At 51.7% G+C, this 19,199-nt stretch overlaps 2 protein-coding genes across 3 annotated transcripts in view; both read right to left on the bottom strand.

The window, feature by feature from the left end:
- The window catches only part of Majin (membrane anchored junction protein), a 45,818-nt gene extending 28,491 nt beyond the window's left edge, over positions 1 to 17,327 (bottom strand). Inside the window, exons 1-2 of the mRNA XM_078045641.1 lie at positions 17,276 to 17,327; positions 2,068 to 2,144 (exon numbers count right to left, since the gene is read on the bottom strand). The gene's annotated coding sequence lies outside the window, so the exon portion shown is untranslated. The remainder of the gene's footprint in view (positions 1 to 2,067; positions 2,145 to 17,275) is intronic.
- On the bottom strand, positions 12,541 to 18,977 carry Batf2 (basic leucine zipper ATF-like transcription factor 2). Of its 2 annotated transcripts, none has more exons than XM_078045637.1 (3): positions 18,694 to 18,977; positions 17,276 to 17,380; positions 12,541 to 14,406 (listed from the first exon to the last, which is right to left on the bottom strand). In XM_078045637.1, the coding sequence occupies exons 1-3, from the start codon at positions 18,730 to 18,732 to the stop codon at positions 13,729 to 13,731; spliced, it is 822 nt and encodes a 273-aa protein (XP_077901763.1). In that variant the 5' UTR covers positions 18,733 to 18,977; the 3' UTR covers positions 12,541 to 13,728. The 2 variants fall into 2 exon arrangements, with proteins under 2 accessions (XP_077901763.1, XP_005333624.2); XM_005333567.4 differs by having other exon boundaries at positions 12,541 to 14,409; positions 18,694 to 18,975.
- Positions 18,978 to 19,199: the final 222 nt, after the last annotated feature.

The following is a 19,199-nucleotide window of genomic DNA, read 5'->3' as shown; positions in this document are numbered from 1 at the left end:
AAATGATCAGCCCCACCCCAGCTTATGACGCAGCTCCTAAGCAGCTTATGAAATTCCTCTTTTGGGCTATAAAACTGCCCGGTGAGTGCCCACACGCTGCTTCTCTCCTTGGAGGGACAGCCTTGTGGGTTTGCCTTGTGCGACTGTCAATAAGTCTCTTGTGTGAGTTTCTGGTGTGTGGTGTGGTCTTTGGACTTTGTGTGGACTATACAAGTGTCCTTTCAACACCTGAAGGTACATTTCTTTAATAATCCAATAGGAGACAGTAAAGACCCCCATAGTACTTAGCAATTGACGAACCAGGGGAGGGACCTTGCACACTAGGGAATAAAACGCTGACTGTCACTGTTCCGGCTGTGCGTACTCACCCAGGCACGGATCTTGCAAGACCATCATTAAAAGCCTCGTTTTCTCTGTACCTTCATCTCTAAGTTCATTCTTTAGATGTGGACGGGAGAGCCTGCGACTCACAATCCGCCTACCTGGATGCTACTTGTGCCTCAGATGATGAAGGGAAAGATGGTGACTCTTAAATGGCCACCTGTGTGATGTGTGTAACTCTGAGGAGAAGTGGCCCCTGGCAGGAAGGGACCTGCACTTTTATTTCCCACCAGCCTGGAGGGAAATAAATAGACTGGGGATTCTGACCAGAGGGCATTATTACAACCCCAAATAACCAATCCTTCTTTCTGTCATCTACAACGATGTGGTCTCAAGTGACGTAAAAGAAACACATCAACACTTAGAATAAGATTGAACCAAAATACCTCCTGGCAGACCCCAACCGTTACTCGCTGCAGTCCAGGCATGAGGGCTGCCCCTGTGGCCCGCCGCCATTTGTCATGAAGCCATGGCTGCTTCGTGGGGCTCTGGCTGAGGGGCAGTAACAGGATGCCACTAGAGGGAGAAATTCTCACTGAAACAACAGGAGATCCTTGGGCCAGAGGAGCGGCCAGGGCAATACCTGAGCAGGAATTTCAGGTGGGAGTACCAGGTAGGGAGTAAGAGCAAGGGAGATTATTAGAGAAGGGAAGGGCTGCAGTGAATATTTAAGAGAATAGATTCTGCAGTTTGGAGCCAGAGAGTTAAAGGAATAACCAATATTTATTCAATCAACAAATATTTATTGAATAACTATTACTTACCAAGCACTGTTCTAGGCCCTGGGGATACCCTGGTGAACAAGACAGAGTCACCTGCCGTCATGAAGATGACATTGAGGTCAGACTCCATGGGGAGACTGGTGGTGTGATCTGTCCTCTGATACTGCCTGGGGCATCAGCCAGACACAGAACTTGATTTGTGGGCAACTCAAAAAGGGTATTGGGTCTGGCTGACCCTGCTTAAGAGGTAGAGGTGGGACAGACACTGGCGACCACAGACAAGACATGAGGAGGGGCCCCCACTTCTGGGGTCCTTGTCCCTAGGGAAGCACTTGATATTTTCCATTAATTTTTTTTCCCGCAGTTCTAGTAGCTGTGTGATGTTATCCTGGGGTAGATTTGCCTTGTCCCTAGGGATTCTTTTTTCTATAAACCACTAATAAAGTTTTTGAAGTTTACATACAGAAACAGGGTGAGGATGTCCCAGAACACAGGTTTAGCATGCATGAGGCCTTGAGTTGAATCCCCAGCAGCGCACAGACACAGTGACATTCAGAAAAAGACACTCTTTTCAATATATAATTCTATGATTTTTAACGCATGCCAAACATTTTTAGCACATCCTATTCAAGGATAGGTAAAAATAGAGAATAGTTCCTTCCGTGAATTCCCTCAAGCTGTCCATCTGCAATCAGGAGATGGGCAGGAGGCCCAGGAAGGATAGTCCAGTCCTGCTGCATCTGTGTGTCTACAAGAAGTGCAGTTACTGTACCCCTATCCCCTGGCAACCTGGATATAGCAATAATCCAGTCCTTTTTGTTGCAAGTGGTATCTGTTATATGGCTAGTCACCATTTGGTTGTCTATTTGCATATTTATGGACATTTAGGTTGTTTTCTAGTTTTGGCAATTTTGAATAGAGCTTCTCTCCATGTGCACTTATAGATAGGCATGGGGGCGCATACCTGTAATCCTGGAGGCTCAGGAGACTGGGGCAGGAGGATCGCAAATGTGAGGCCAACCTCAGCAACTTAGTGAGACCCTGTATTCAAAATAAATAAATAAATACATAAAAGGGCTGAGGCTGTAGCTCAGTGGTAAAGCCCCGCGCGTTTACCCCAGTGACACACACACAAAAGGCACATGTAGGTTGTTGTGTGGACTTCTGTCTTCAATACTTCTACAATAAGAGCCTAGATATGGGACCCTGGATTAGATGGCAAGTGTATTTTTAACTTTATAAGAAACCATCAAGCTGTTTTCCTGAGCAGCTATACCATTTTGGGTCGCCACCAGCAGAGTGTGAGAGTTTCCATTGCTCTGTGTCCTGGGAAGCACTTGATATTTTTCCATTAATTTTTTTTCGCAGTTCTAGTAGCTGTGTAATGGTATCCAGGAGTAGATTTCATTTGCACTTCCCTGAAGACTCATGAGGTTGAGCACCTGTTCCCATGCTCTTGGGATTCCTAAAAATTAATAAACGGGTACCCCGACTTGGAAACAACTTACACTACTGGAATAGATTCTGACTTAGCCTGACCTACTCGAGTATTTTAACGGCAACTCAGCAGATGACAATTCAATCAAAGGCACACATGGCAGATCTGGAGAGCCAGCAATCAGGGGCAAGAGGCTGCTGAAGGGGCACGGCCTCCTCTGTTTCAGGTTTCATTTGGAGGAAAGCATTTGGTCCTCTGCCTACACAAGGTGCCACCTTCCAGAAGCTTCTCCATTTTTGCTGCCCACTCCCTCCTATTTAACATCCTCCCTTCCATTTTATTTATTCTTTATTTCTATTTATTTATTTATTTATTTTGAGAGAGAGAGAGAGAGAGAGAGAGAGAGCGAGAGAGAGAGAGAGAAAGAGATGTTTTTAATATTTATTTTTTAGTTTTCGGTGGACATAACATCTTTATTTTATGTGGTGCTGAGGATCGAACCCAGCGCCCCACGCATGCCAGGTGAGAGCGCTACCGCTTGAGCCACATCCCCAGCCCTTATTTTATTTTTGAGGCAGGGTCTCACTGAGTTGCTGAGGCTGGCTTTGAACTTGTGATCCTTCTGCCTCAGTCTCCCAAGTAACTGAGATGCATCTACCCCAGATCCCAGCTATTTTTTATCTTCTTTTACTGAGACAGGGTCTCAAGCTGGTCTTGAATTCCTGGACTCTATCCTGAGTGCCTGGCTCAACTTTTTGTTCGCTTGCTTTTGCAGTAGTGGGGATCAGAACAGGACCTGGCACATCTAGACAAGGGCTCTCCCACTGAGCTCCACCCTAGCCCTTAAGCAGATTTGAAAATTCAGTGCATAAGGGCACAGAGACCTGTGCTCCAGGCCTTAGGGGACCTCAAGGATGACACCAGCCAGCCAGGAGTCACCAGGGCTCCCTGGAGGAGAAGATGCCTGCACTGGGTCCTGAGATGGGCAGGAGGCACAGGGAGAGTAGTCCAGACGAAGGGACGGCATGAGTCGGCTGCATCTGTGTGTCTACAAGAAGTGCAGTTGCTCCGCTGTAAGGAGGAAGGGCTAAGGGCTGAGGGTGTGGCTCGGTGGGAGAGGCCCTGAGTTCCATCCCAGCACCACAAAACAAAAAAAGATTGAAGCTGTGGAGCTGCAGGAAATGAGGCTCATGAGGGAGGCTGGGGCTACAGCCTGAAGAAGCTTGTGCTCCATGTTCCCAGGGCTTTCTCTGCCTTGCCTTGAACTCACTGATCAGTCTGCCTACAGGGGGCGCTATATTTTGTCCTTCTCTGGGCTTCTTGTGTTGCTTGCCAGGGTGTCTGGCACATAGAAGGTGCTGATAAATGTTTGATGAATATAAATGAGTATGCAGTGTATGACAGTATATGACATTTATAGGGTAACCCAGCTTTGGAGTCCTGTCGGATCATCCCAGTAGTTCTCAAACTTGAGGGTGCCCCTAAAAGTCGCTGGGGGCTATAATGTTGCCTGTGATGCCTGTAATTCCATCAGCTCAGGAGGCTAAGGCAGGAGGATTGCAAGTTCAAGGCCAGCCTGGAAGATTTAGTGAGGCCCTGTCTCAAAATAACAAATAGGACCAGGGGTGTGGCTCAGTGGCAAAGCACCCCTGAGTTCAATCCCCGGCACCAAAACAAACAAATCATCTAAAGGGCTGTGGCTTGCTGGGTTCAGCCCCCAAGTTTCTGACTCAGGAGATGACAGGTAGTAGGGCCGTTGAAAATTTCCTGTTGAACAGGTAAGTTCCCAGGTGCTGCTGCTGCTGGGGGCACTAGGATCACCTTTGGGTGACCTTCTGTGTGTGTGTGTGTGTGTGTGTGTGTGTGTGTGTGTGTGTGTGTGATGCTGGGGATTGAACCCAGGGTTATGCAAGCAAGGGAAGCACTCTACCAACTGAGCTATATCCCCAGCCCCTGGGTGACTATTTTTGATATAAGACTGTGATTACAGGTTAGGTGCTTCTCAGAGCCAAGTCCTGGACCGGGGACTGTCGATGGGCCCTCATTGCTGTGATTTGTCACAACCATCTGATCCTCTGACTGTTCGGGGGATTTCTTTTGTATTAACTGGTCCCTTTGACTGTAGCTTTGGAGTTACTTTCTCGGGGTCCCCTTCTTTCAGGGAATCCCAGGAGGGATCCCCATAACTGGCTTCCCTCCTGCTGAACAGTTCAGCTTGAGAGCCGCCCAGACAAGACGAATCTGTGCTGTGAAGCGGGGCTGCAGGGCTGCAGGGCTGCATCAAGGGTCCCTGTCAGTCACCAGCGCTTGGGCCCACATCTGCAGATCCGTGATCTCCCCGGGGAGAGTCAGACAGGTCATGTGTGTCTCCTTTAAGAGCCGGGGCTCCCTGTCTCCAGGGCTGAAGGAAGGAACCACTTCATCAACAGCTCCGCTTCCTGCAGCACCTGGGGCTCCCCTCTCCATCCCCTACTGCCTCCCCTTGGGCTTCCCAGGCCAATTACTGCCAGGCAACAGCCCTCAGCTCGGGAAGCTGGCAGGCCAGAGGCTGGTCTGGCAGGGCCTCGGGGAATCGGGGAATCGAGGTGACCCAGCTTGGAGACAGCCCTGGGGGCAGAGGGGTCTCCCAGGGGTGGAGACTGTCACTCAGCTGGCCCGTTCATTCTCTCTGTATGTGTTGGTGTCCGGGTCACAGTAAGGCTGGGAAACCTGGTGACCGCTGGGGTGTGAGGCGTAGCTTAGAGAAAGACTGGCGGAGTGTTGCTCAAGGGCTCCAACCCCCCCAGGCTCAGCCCAGAGCTCGGAGGCTTTTCTACCTCCTTCAGCCACGGGAGCTGACTGCTGCAGATGGTGGCCAGAACCCTAGGAAGGAAAAGCGCCTTCCCACCTGGGATACCCATTCAGAAGAGCGCTCCTTAGAGAACTCTCTCGGACCCAGGCTCAGGCGGACCCAGAAATCCTCCGGGAACCTTGGTCCAGGCCCACCCCCAGTTCAATTCAGAGGTCTGGGCATGACCAAGAGAAGATCTCGGCTTTGCGCCCCATCCTCAGATAAACACGAGCCCAAGACAGACAGGGGCAAGAGCCTGCCAGGACCTGGGCCAGCTGCTAGATGCACTTATCCAGGGCAAGCGTCTCTAGGGAGATGTAGCATTCGCTGACTTAGAAAAGCAAGGGACTGTGGACCCTTTAAAATGGAACGAAATTCCACATGAATGCACGCAGAGACACTCACATTCCCAAAGGAACAGTCTCCAAGGCACTGAACCACTGATCCAAGAGGAAAGGTTTCAGATTCCTTCCTGCCTCTGTCCCCTGTAGGAGACCTGAAACCTCTTCCTCTCCCTCCAGCCATCTCTGAGCACAGGCTCTGATCTGTCCACAACTCTGACTGTTAATAGATTCCACTTGGAAGAGACTCCCCTAGTTTTATTCTTTTTTTTTTTTAATTTTTTTTCCTTTTAGTTGTAGGTGGATAAAATTCCTTTATTTTATTGATTTTTATGTGGTGCTGAGGATCAAACCCAGGGCTTCACATTGCTAGGCGAGTGCTCTATGGCTGAGTCACAACCCCACCCCTTCTCCCCTCTCCGTCCATTCATTCTTAAGAGCTAACATTTATTGAACACTTACTACATGCCAGGGACGTGTCATACACCTGGCATGCAGCCCCTTTACTGGTGATTCAGACACAGCAGAGGAGACCATACATCATCAATGCTCAAGGAATTTTCAAACAGTGAACACATTCATGTAACCACCACAAACACCAAGAAAAATAACATAACCCTAGAGGGCGCCCCCTGTACCTTGCCAGAGACTGTCAACTGTGGCTGGTCTTGGTACCACAGATTAGTGTGTGTTTGTTTGTTTTCTATTTTGAATTCTATATAAGTGGATCATGCAAGTCATTGTCTCTTTTGTGTCTAGCCTCCACAGTCCCACATTATGTTTGTGAGGTTGGTTCATATTGTTCCAAATAGTTGCAATTTTTTGTTTGTTTGTTTTCGGTACTAGGGAACCAACCAGGACTGCTTTACCACTGAGCTATATATATGCCCAGCCCTTTAAATTTTTCATTTTGACACAGGGTCTTGCTAAGTTGCTGAGGTTGGCCTCAAACTTACAAGCCTCCTGCCTTAGCCTCCCAAGTAGCTGGGATTATGACACCAAATTATTTTTTAAATCTAGTTAGATGTCAAGTAAGCATCTCAAATTTAACAGGAACAAAACAGGGCTCCTGATCTCCCCTCTACACAAACCCCAAACTGTTCCTCCTCCTGGTCCTGGGCAGCTCCAACCAGTTGTTTACACCCCAAATCTCAGGGTCATCTTTTCTCCCTCCCTTTCCCCACATGCATTGCACAAGCACATCCCATCAGCTCTGCCCATAACACACGCCTCGAGTCTGACCTCTTCTTATCACCTCCGCCTCTACTCTCACCCCTGAAAATTTTGATCTTTTTAAAATGTCAGGCTCCGGGCCGGGGATGTGGCTCAAGTGGTAGCGCGCTCATCTGGCATTCGCGAGGCACTGGGTTTGATCCTCAGCACCACATAAAAATAAAATAAAGATATTGTGTCCACCTAAAACTAAAAAATAAATATAATAAATAAATAAATACATACATACAATAAAATGTCAGGCTCCCTGCTTTGTGGAGGAAGAAAAAAAACAAAACCTTTGTGGTGGTCTGTGGTTCTCCCTGCCTCCCTGGCTCCGTCTCCCACCGCCCTCCCCTGGCTCCCCCCTCCCCCCCCTGCCCTGGCTGTCCCTCTGCCTGGTGACTCTCCCTTGTCTTCCCATGGTCCATGCACTTGCCTCCTTAAAGTCCTTGCCCGGATGTCATCTTCCTGCAGAACCTGCTGGGCACCTACTTAAATTGCAACGTCCTCACCCTGGAACACTCGATTCCTCTTTTCCCGTCTTACCCTGTCACTTCTCCACTAAAACGCAAGGTCCACAGCGCAGGCAGTTTCAGGGGTCTGATCTTTTCCCTAACCCCAAATGCCTAGGACGGTACTTGGCAGAGGAAGTATAAAGAAATATTTTTCAAGTGAGTTGAAAAAATTAGTGTAACTGCTCAAAGTCCTCCAGTGGCTGTCCATTCGTGTAGGAGTGATTTGGGGTTCATCCCATGGCTTCCGTGATTTTCTTGGCCCGTGCCCAACTTCATCTTTCTCCTTCTCCTCGTTGACTTGAGTTCTGGCCACATCGGCCTCTTTTCTGTTCCTCAAACGCACCTAGCTCTTTCCAAACCCACAGGCTTTGCACATGCCGGGTCCTCTGCCTGGGATGTTCTTGCCCTAGATCTGGGCGCGGCTGGCACCCTCTGATCGTTCAGGTCTTAGCCTGCATGATGCCTCCCCTTCCCCGAATTCTCCAGAAAAGCAGCTCCTTCAACCAGTCAATCCTGGCAGCTTTCCTGCCTTTATGTTCTAATAGCAAGCGCTTAGCAGAGCCACTGAGCCACATCCCAGTCCAAACTTTTCACTTGTAGTTTATTATCTGTCTTTACTGATTTGAGTTTTAGAACCTGAGGAGCAGGAATACTGACATATGATTCACCCCTGTATCCCAGCACTTAGCTGAGTATCCACTAAGTGTTCAGCAGGTATTCAGCAGGGGGTCAGGGGTCTGAAATCCAGGGGTTGGCAGGGCTAGGCCAAAAGCCCCCGGGGAAGAAGCCTTCCTTCCCGCTCCCAGACTTTGGTGGCTCCAGGTGCTCCTCGCTTGGGACCACATCCCTGTCCTCTGCGTCCCTCTCTGCCTGGTCCTCTCCTCCTCTTATGGCTGACCCCCTCTTAATGGACGTCGGATTTACGGTCCACCAGGATATCCAGGATGACTTCTTGACACTCTTGATTATATCTGCAAAGATCCTTTTTCCACATAAGGTCACGCCCACAGGTACTAGATGGACCTATCTATTGGGAAGCCACCATTAAACCCATTACTAAGGTAAATGGCAGAAAAAGAAACAGCTTAGAGTTCCAGTGGGGTTAAACTTTAGTCCTCCAACGAGTGACTGACTGCTTTTCGAGACATAAAGATCCACTTCTGGGAATACGGCCATGTGTCACTTAAAGATGGGGACACCTTCTGAGGAACACATTGTGAGGCAATCTTGTTACTGTGTGATCCTCAGTGTTTTCACAGACTAAGACAGTCATGTTGCCAGGTGCTGTGATCCTAAGGGGCAACCACCGAGTATAACTGCTGCCGTTGACGGAACGGTCAAACTCGTGGAAGCAGAGATTACGATAGCACTTGGTAGGGGCTTCAGGAAGGGGGAAGGGGGAGAAGTTCAATGGGTGTAAAGTCCCAGTTATGCAAGATGAATAAGGTCTAGAGATCTGCTGTACCACACAGCACCTATCATTAACAATAGGTGTGGATCTCTTATAAAGTGTCCCTACACACACACACACAAAAGGACAAGGGAAGCACTGGGAGATGTTGCATATGTCTGTTCCCCTGATTGGGGTTGTGATGTCATAGTTGGCATAGGTCCAAAATCTTCGGATTGAGCCCATTAAAAACGTGTATTTCTTTCTATGTCAACTATTCCTCAGTAGACACTCTCGGAGCCTGGAATCTCAGTGACTCAGGCAGCTGAGGCAGGAGGATCGCAAGCTCAAGGCCAGCCTGGGCAACTTAGTGAGGCCCTGTCTCCAAATGAAATAGAAAGGGCTCAGCGATAAAGTGGCCGTGGGTCTGATCCCTAGAACTGATACCCTTGGCCTGCAAATGCCGGACATGTCAGTGCTGACCGTCCACGCATCACTTTAAAGGGTGTTCTGGGGAGGGAACACCTGCACCGTCCTTGCTGCCAGGCTAACGTGAGAGTCCATCTCCAGCGAGGTGCCTTGCTGCAGCCTAAAACCCCATAGCTGCTCACTGCTGGGAGCCTTGGCACTGTTTAAAGGGATCCAAACTGTCACCTTCTGAAAAAGAACCTCTCCAGAGAAAGTCCTCTACTAGTGCTGGTGATGGAAGGAAAAGGCAGGGATCCAGGAGGGGGCTGCTTCTTCCCCAGCATGACAGGCAGCTTCCAGGACCTTCGGCCACTGAGCCTGACTCCAGGTTTTTATACACTCCCTGGTGGAATCCCCTTCCCTTGAGTGTGACCTGAACCTGAGACTTACCTCTAATGAATAGAATATGGCAAAAATGATAGGATGACCTTTTTTTTTTTTTCCTTTTTCTTTTTTTTTTGGTACCAGGGTGAACCCAGGGGCCCTTAACCACTGAGCCACATCCCCAGCCCTTTTTTACATTTAATCTTGAGTTGCTTGGGGCCTTGCTAAGTTGCTGAGGCTGGCTTTGAACTGAGGATCCTGCCTCAGCCTCCAGAGCTGCTGGGATTACAGGCATGGGCCATCAGACCCAGCTCGGGACGACCTTGGGCTAGAAATGTGGCTAAGATAAGGCCTCTGCATGCACCCGGCCCTGGGCTCCATCCTTAGCAATGAAAAACAAAAGGAAGCAAAATAAAAGTAAATAAATTTTAAAAAGACTGTGCCTTCCATCTCCCTCCTATTGCCCATCTTTCCTCACTCTTTCTTGGAGGGAAAGCAGCTGTCAGGTTGAGCTCTTCTACAAAGACGCCAAGCTGGTGGGGTACGGATTTCTCTAGCCAACCACCTGGAATCGTCAATAAAAGACATACTTGGAAGTGGGCAGTTTTGTCAGCTTTTTTGCTGCTGTGACTAAACGGCCCCACCAGAGCAACGGTAGAGAAGGAGAGGCGGGCTCCACTCTTCGGGACTTAAGGTGAGGCAGGACGTCTCCGTCACGGAAGAGTGTGGCAGAGAAGCGGCTCACATGATGATCAGGAAGCAGAAAGACTCCACTGGCCAAATACAAACAGGTACCCAAGGCCACGCCCCATGCCCCACCTCCTCTAGCCACACCCCACCTGCCTCCAGTCCCCACTCAATTAACCCCATCAGATGATTGGTTCACTGATTGGGTTAAGGCTCTCACAACCCAGTCATTTCTCCTCTAAACCTTCTCGCGTTGTCTCACACGTGAGCTTCTGGGGGGACATCTCACATCCCAACCACAACATAGGTCTTCTGGGGTCTGCAGAACCACATGGGCAGCTCAGAAGCAGACCTTTCCCACGTGGAGCCTTGGGGTGACTGTACCTGGCCAACCTTGGCTGCAGCCCCCTGTGAGACCCTGCGCCAGTACAGTAGCACAGCCTGTGTCATGCCCAGGCTCCCAACCCACAGAAACTGTGCCATAATGAATGTTGCTTACGCCAGCCACTAGGTTTGGGAGTAATTTGTTCCGCAGCAACAGACACCAACAGACACCAACAGGCCCAGATATAGAGTGGTAGGATATATTCAGCCTCGCGGCTTCTGCGCTCCTGCTCACTGTTTACAAATTTGGGGATTCACAGATACAGCACTTATCGCTCTCAAAAATCTACAACATCTCCTCCCACTCCTTTTATTCTGTTTATGTTTGGGAGGGAGCATGATATCAAACGATCGTGACAGTTCTATTCCTATGTTCTCTTTTTCCTGCTTAATATGTTGCATTTCCTCATCTCATTAAATAATCTTCCGAGCGTTCTTTATTCTGAGCAGCTCTTCACTGCTGCCCTGATGAGCGGACCAACATTAACTAAAGCACTCCCCTCCTTTGTGTTTTGGGCTTACAGTAGAGTTTTTCCCCCTTGGGCGATATCCATGAGCATGTGCCGGCCCCTCTGTTGAGGATCTGCAATAAAAGTACACAGAAGACCCGGCGTGGTGGTGCACACCTGGAATCCCAGAGACTCAAGAGGCTGAGGCAGGAGGATCGAAATTTCAAAGCCAGCCTCAGCAACATAGGAAGGTCCTAAGCAACTCAGCAAGACCCTGTCTCTAAACAAAAAATACAAAGGCCTGGGGATGAGGCTGAGGATGAACAGTGGGTTCAATCCCCAGTACAAAAAAAAAAAAAAATCATGGGATGTCTGTGGCTAAATGCTTCTGATCATTGAACCAAATCTATACCTTTTCCTACTGTGTGTTCCTGGGCTTGTTATTTAACTCTCCTGGGCCTCAGTTTCCCTTTCTGAACTGCAGGGATGATAGTCCCATTTTCTTCACAGAGTTATTATAGGCACCATTTAAAACACAGCACAGTGCCTGTCATCTCAGGGTATTTAGACACCAGCCAGGCTGCGGTACCCTCACCCCATCAAGTTCTGGTCTACAGTGCATAATGCCAACTCTTGTCCCAGATGTAAGCCCACCTCCAATCAACAGCATCTTGGCTTCCCACCTGCCCTCTAATTCTCCCTGAACCCACTCTGCTGACTCCAGCTCAGCTGCCCTCCGTCACCCTGACGCCTGCCTTTGCTACGTGATCCTGGTGTGATAGTTAATTTTACATCATCTTGGCTGAGTCATGGTACCCAGACAGGTGCTCAAACATTACTCTGTATTTCTGCTGAGTATATTTTTGGATGAGAATGACATTATGATGAGTAAAGCAGACGGCCCTCCATGGAGGTGGGTGGGCCTCAATCAATCAGTCGAAGGCCTAAATAGAACAAAAAAGGCTGATCTTCCCAAACGAGTGAATTCTGCAGCAGAGGCCCTTGAACCTGAACTGCAACACCAGTTCTTTCTTGTGTCTCCAGCCTACCAGCCCACCCTGCAGATTTTGAATATCTTAAACTACTCCCCCCACCATGGATATGTGTGTTTATATGCACATAAATACATACACACACACACACACACACACACACGTATATGCACACCCTATTGGTCCTGTCTGCTCAGAAACACCAATGCACTTGAGCAAGTCCATCTCATCTCTGGGCCTGTTTCCTCACCTGTAGTATGAGAGGAAGATCAGATTGGGGGTTCATGGGGGATCTCCCACCTCTAAGATTCTAGACCATTCCTTCTTCTTCCAAAGGACCTTTTACTTTCCGCAGCATAGACCACACCCAGAGCTTTAAACAACTAGCCTAAGCAAAAAAGGAGTGGGGAAACACTTTTGAATTTATTTGCCATCATATGTGCCAAGACTTGTGCCCAGCACCTGGGAGTGTGTTAAATACTGACATAGTGTCTCAGCTACATGTGTGAGAGTCTGGGTGAAGAGTCGTCTCCGCGTGCTTGTCCTGGAGCGCGAGGGACACCCCCTCTCACCTAATCTGATTGCCCTCTCCGAGCAGACACCCCAGCTGAGCCTGGTCTCAGGCTCCTGCTCTGTGCTGACATCAGCCCCTTCCCAAGAGCCAGGAGGAAGCTGCTTCAGGGGGTCTGAGGGTAACCGGGCCTGGGGGTGCGCAGGGTCCTGGTGCTGCCAGAGAAGACACCAGCCCCGCTGCTGCTAGGTTCGAGTGCAGCGCCGGCCCCGATACTTCCCTCAGTCTCTCTTCCTGCTCTTGGGGCGGAAGATGAATGGATCACTGAGGTCCAGCGGCCAGGCCTTGGGGAAGGGGAGGCGGGGAGCTACCTGGGATTAGCCAGGAGAGCTGGCCCTGCGGAGTCTCCCCCAGGCCTCAGAATGGCTGTGGGTACCAGCCTCTGGAAGTCCCAGAGGGGCCGCTCCAGGCCTCCATCGGCTCCAGCTCACAGTGGTTTCTCCTGGGCTTCTGGGCTTCTCCTCGCCCACTGTGAACTCTGGATTGTCCCCAGCCAGGGCCGCGTTTCTGGGACAGCTGGGTTTTTGCCAGGGGAACTGGACAGCAGAGGGGAGAGCCCTCTCTGCTCCCAGCAGTGAACCTCCTTATACCAGCCCTCAGTTTTCAGGACTTCAGACCCGTGGGCCCTGGTCCGGGATCTTACCAGGACAGCAAATGAGAGTGTTTCAAGTCTCAAGAAAGGCTGCGTGAGAAACTAATAAAAATAAAAATAACAAATTAAGACAGGCTGTGTAATGTTCAACATGTCGCTTGACTTCTCTGAGTCTCTGTTTCCTTGTTTGGAACAGTGGAATGGTAGTCTCTGTTTCATAGGTGACTGGGAGGTTGGAATGACATATTGGTGGTGGCAGGGGCTGCAGCAGCCCCCGCTGCTGCAGCGATGGCTTCCTTTTCCCCAGGGAAATCCTGGCCCAGCTGGTCAACCAACAAGGAAACCTTCCAGCAGCAGCAAAGGAGGCACCTGGTTGCTGAGGCTGCTTCCTGGGCCTAAGGAGGAGGCAGCTCCATTCCTGGGAGCAGGTTAGAAGTGGACTTGGGCAGAGGAGAGGAGGGGGAAGGCCAGGAGGGGCTGAGGGCCGGGCCCCCCTGCAGGCCCTTGCCAGTCTGGGGCTGAGAGAACAGGCTCCCTCCTCTGCAGACACGCAGGCCCTGGAGCAGCTGAAGGGTTGTGGGGAGAGGACTCCAGTCCCCCCGTGATGGGGTGCTCCGGCCCCAGGGGCTGTGGAGGGGCAGGCTGGGCTGGAGGGCTGGGCAGGAGGGCACCGAGCTTGGAGGAAGTCTCCAACGGGCCAGAGCCAGCAGGTGGGGCAGACAGGTCAGGCCTGAGGGACAGTTGGGCAGGGTGTGCTGTCCCCATGTCAGGGCCAAGGGACAGCAAAGGCAGAAGGGGTGGGAGAAGGCCAGGGGAATCCTGAGAGTGTGGACCTGGAGAAAGTTGCTGAGCTGGGGAAGAGGAGGCTGGAGTCTGCATCAGGCCCTTCTGCTTCAGGCAGCCATGTTGCCCACGGGCAGTGGATTGTCCCAGGGGCTGCTGGGGCCAAGCCCAGCAGCCAGCAGGCTCCGGCGCTGGGCGGGAGCCACAGTCCAGGCGGCACACACACTCATGCAGCTGCAGAGTGCGAGTCCACCATCCTAACTCAGCCTGCAGGGCCTGGATCTCCTTCCGCAGGGTGTGGTTGTGTTTCTCCAGGGTCTCGTACTGCTGGGGGAGAAGCGGTGGGCCAGGAGGGGACGTCAGCCTGCAGCGGGGCCGGCGTGAGCCCCATCCCCCTCCAGGCTCCTCATGCCAGAGGAAGCTGCCACCTTCTGCATATCCAGGCTAGAGCCAGCCCTCTACCACGCCCCCATCCTGTACCCTGGCAGGGCACAGAGCTGCCCCGCTCTCTGCCCACTGCGAGTCCCCTGAGCTGCACCCACTTACCTGGATCTCCGATGGCTTCCTCATTGGTGTGCCCCCAACCTCCCAATTCTCTTGGCCCCAGGAAGGCACCGTCATTAACTGGAGGCCAAAACCCTCCAAAGGCCCAAGACTCCCAGGTTCCAAACTCCCCGTGTTGGCCCTGGACGCCAGCCTGGCAGCCCCTGCTCAAACCTCCAGCGCCATCTGTCCTGCCTTGTCTCCTGCTCCTTCTCCTCCTGTCCCTCAGATGGAATTTATTTCCTCAACATGTTTCCTGTCTCCTCTGCGCCACACCCTGTGTGGGTCCCAACGTGGCTTTCACGTGGCACCTTCCAAGTCATTCTGTCCTAGACAACTCATGTCACCTCCAGGCCTCCACCTCCACCTCCCCGGGGAGCCGAGGCCCAGAGCTTGCCAACTGAGGCACCGTGGGATTTGGGGTTCAGTTTTCCAGGTGGACAGCACAGGTGTGCTCTGCTGGACACCTCTGAATCAGCCTTCAAAAAGTTCTGTTCTTCCAGACACCGGGTTCTGAGAATCTGCTGGGACAATCGTCCACTTCCACTTCCACTTCTAAATGGCCATCTGTGATGACAGCGATGTCAGAAACGTGGAAAGAATTTTATTTTCACCTTATAGGCCGAGTGAGATGAACAGTTTCCTTCAGTCCCCTTTTGGGGACACTTGAAAAGGAGAAGTTGTAAGGATGTTTTGCATAAAAACGTGCCTTAGGCCACGGTCTCGAGAGTTCCTAAGGACCTCAACACCACCAGGGGTGGTTTCCATGGGTGGAATGGACACTTCCAGAACACATCACCAGGTCAGGTCACCTAAACTCTCCAAACCTCCACCTGACCTCCAGGAATCGAGCCACTCATTCATTTATTTGTTTGCCACCTTCAGCCTGTTCAAATGTCACTACTCAGAGGATCTCCCTAGTTAATCTCCATCACCACTGCCTCTCCCTTCCCTTTTCCGTTTTATTTTCCCCCTTCAGACTTATCACCACCTAACATCTCCGACGCTTTAGGACCAGGTACTTGTACTCTGGCCTCTGTGAGAACAGAAGCTCCTGGAGGTGGGAGAGGGGCTTTTGTCTGGGGCTCATATCTGCCCTCCAGGGCCTGGGGTGCAGGGAAGACACACCGTAGCAGTCTCCACAAGGAGCAGAGGATGCACAGTTTCCCGTGGTGCTCCCTGGTGCGCAGTCTGCAGGGGGCGTCCCCCACCCCAGCCAATGCTCCACCTGCCCCTGGTGCATGTTCTGACCTTCACCCACTTGGAAAGCTCCTATGGAGCCCTCAAGTCTAGATCACCCTTCATCGCCTCTTTATGCCCCCAAGGCCACTCACAATAGTGTCCCTCTGAAATTAGGATGAGGTCACAATACCCATGTGACTGTGTTTAGAGATAGGACTTTGGAGCCAGGCATGGTACTGCATGCCTGTAATCCCAGCAGCCTGGGAGGCTGAAACAGCAGGATCACCAGTTCAAAGGCAGCCTTAGTACCCAGCGAGGCCCTAAGCAACTCAGTGAGACCCTGCTCTCAATAAAGTACAAAAAAAGGGTTGAGGATGTGGCTCAGTGGTTAAGTGGCCCTGGGTTCAATCCCCAGTACCAACAGAAAAAAGAAAGAAATAGGGCTTTTAGGAGGTGATTTAGAGTAAATGAGGTCATAAGGGATCTTACAGGATTGGTAGCCTTATAAGAAGAGGAAGGAGGACTGGGGATGTGGCCCTGTGGTAGAGTTCCCCTGGCATGCGTGAGGCCCTGGGTTTGAGCCCCAGCACCATCAAAAGAGGAAGGGAGAGAGATGACTCTCCTCTCACATCAGTGGAAAAAGACCACAGCACCCCCAAGTACCCTGGCAGGAAGAGAGCCCTCAGCAGAGAGAAAATTAACATGTACCTTGATCTTGGACTTTAGAAAATAAATCTCTGCGGCTTAAGCCTGCAGTGTATGCAGCCCCAGCAGACAGATGCGCTGCCCTGCCCATGTGTCCCCACACTGCCTTTTCATTTGCCGGATGGTGACTTGATCCCAGGGCCTCTCACCTGCTCCGCAGGCTGAGCTATACCATGTTCTAGGTGATGGGCGAGTAGCAGGGAAAGGAATGGTTCCCTGCCCTTAGGGTGCCGAGGAGGGAGACAAGTCATGTATTTGGGATATGGAACCGAGGGCCACTGCTGAAGATGGGTTAATTAATTAGTGGGTTATTTGGTTATGGTGAGAGTGGATTTGCTATAAAAGTGAGCTGTCTCTGCTCCATCTTGCTCTGTGATATGCCCCGACATGCCACTTGTGACCAGCAGGAAGGCTCTCCACACAAACTGGCATCATGCTCTTCGATGTCCCTAAACCAACCTCTTTTTTTTTTTTTTAATTGTACTACTGGAGATTGAACCCAGAGACACTCTCCCACTCAGCTATATCAACAGTCCTTCTTGCTTCCTTTCTTTATTCTTTCTTTTTTAACCTTGAGACAGGTTTCACTAAGTAGCTATGGTGGCCTTAAACTTGCAATCTTCCTGCTACAGCCTCCCAAATTGCTGGGATCACCAGTGTGCACCACCATGCCCAGCACAAACATCTTTTCTTTATGAATTATCTGGTCTGTGGTATTCACTTATAGTAACAGAAAGTTGTCTAAGATGGAGGGTGTCCCCACCTGGTGCAGGGCATCTGCCTTGTCTGTGTGCTTCTGCCGGCTGCGCTGGGCGGCCACCCGGTTTTTCTGTTTCTTCTTCAGCTGCTTCTGACAATCTGGTGGGTCCTGCTGGGCATGGGACACAGGGCTCAGGGATTCCAGCAGGGCTCTTGCCCTCTGCTCTGGCCAGCCATTTGCCAAGCCAAGTTGTTCCCTTGGGGACTTGACCTGTCCTCCTAGAAGCCCCTCTTGCTCCTTCAGCACCCACACTCCTCTGCAGGCCTCGCACACCTCATGAGCCCTGCTCATAGAATATGTGGGGGCGAGGACAAGTAGGGAAGCTGATTGAAACCTGGACAGAACTGGGTTCGAATGGCACATTCTCACGAGCCATGTCTCTCTGGGCTGGTCACTCACTTCTCTGAGCCCGGTCACCTCCTCTGTGCAAGAGTGGCATTATGGTACCTTCTTCAGAGGCCACTATGAGGCGTGGAGAGAAACCCTCAGGGCAGGCAGCTCTGAGCCAGAGCTGGGAGAGGTCAGCTCTGCTCCCTGAGTGCTCCCTGCAGTGCTCCCTGAGGGCGGGGCCCTCTGTCTATGTCCTGCTCACATCCAAAGCTGATATCCACTCACTCCACAAAAGTCTACTACTTCTCTACTGTGTGTCGGCCGGTCACGTAGCCAGGGGGACACAGTGGTGAACAAAACAGGAACCACCCCTGCCCCCATGTTCTAGCTGAGCAACCGTCTGGGACGAATGAATGGAGAGTTCCTTTTGCCAGACCAATGGGCTCCAAGGTTGTCAGCTGCGACCATCCCCAACCTGGGCACCTTGGAACTTAGGTGAACATTCACTCCAATGGCCCAGAGCTCTGGAAAGACGAGGCCCAGGGACTGTGGAAGACCTCCCAGCCCCACAGGCCCCCATCAGTCTTCGGGGTGTTTTGTGGGTAAGGAGCTCAGGCAAGACCCTGGCCTCCTTGGCCAAGGATTCTGGATCCTCAGTGGTTCCTGGCTGCAGCTCTACCCAGGCCACAGCCTCTGGTGCCGTCACGGCCACAGCACCCTCATTTCAGAGACTAGAGCCCGGGGAAGGACCCAGAGAGAAGAGGGGAGACCTGTGAGGGAACCCCTGGCTGCAGGGGTCATGGGAAGGCAGAGACTGGAGGGACCACGGCAGAAGAGGTGGGTCCGGAGACAGCCGGTGGGAAGTCCAAGTTCTAACCCCCAGGCTGCATCTGCAACTTGGGAACTGTCCCCCGATGGTTCAGGGGAGGAAATTCAGACCCAGAGAGGGGTTGAGTGGAGCCTGCCAGAGGTCACCCAGCCCAGGAGCACAGAGCTGGCACTAGAACATCCCCCTCATGCCCCACTGCCTGGGCCCTGAGACCCTCAAGTCCACTCCCCGTCACCCCCCACCCCTGCAGCCCCGTACTCACGGGCCCCGTCAGCAGCACTTCTCTTCCACAGAGGTGCATGGCTGAGGCAGGGGAGCGAGGCTCACACAGATCCTGGATGTCCCTCAGCAGCTGTGACCTCCCGGTGCCCTCTGGGGACCCAAGGAAGTGGCAGCTCTTTAAATCCCTAGTGACCACTCCGCCCCCAGAAAGCCCAGTTTCAGTTTCTCCTAAAGCCACCGGCTGCTCAGAATCCCTGGCTCAGGACTGCTCACGTGGCTGGAAGTTCCTGACATGCTCTGGCTTCCGGTTGGGCCCCTTTTCTGGGAGAAGGACTATGGAGGGTGGAGACTGGGAGATTGAAGGCCAGGTGTGGGGAGGGTGTTCTGGGGAGGGAGGGTGTTCTGGGGAGGGAGGGCGGGCTGCCAGGAACAGAGCCAGGGAAGAAGCCAGCGGGGGGCCCCAGATTCACATGGGGCTGGGGACAGTCCCTGTGCTCCCTGGGGCACAGGTTCACAGCCCACAGCAGAGCAGTGCAATTGTGAGAA

This window comes from Ictidomys tridecemlineatus, chromosome 4 (genome assembly GCF_052094955.1).
Source record: "Ictidomys tridecemlineatus isolate mIctTri1 chromosome 4, mIctTri1.hap1, whole genome shotgun sequence".
Classification (NCBI taxonomy): Eukaryota; Metazoa; Chordata; class Mammalia; order Rodentia; family Sciuridae; genus Ictidomys; species Ictidomys tridecemlineatus.
This window is presented reverse-complemented; position numbering and strand designations above follow the sequence as displayed.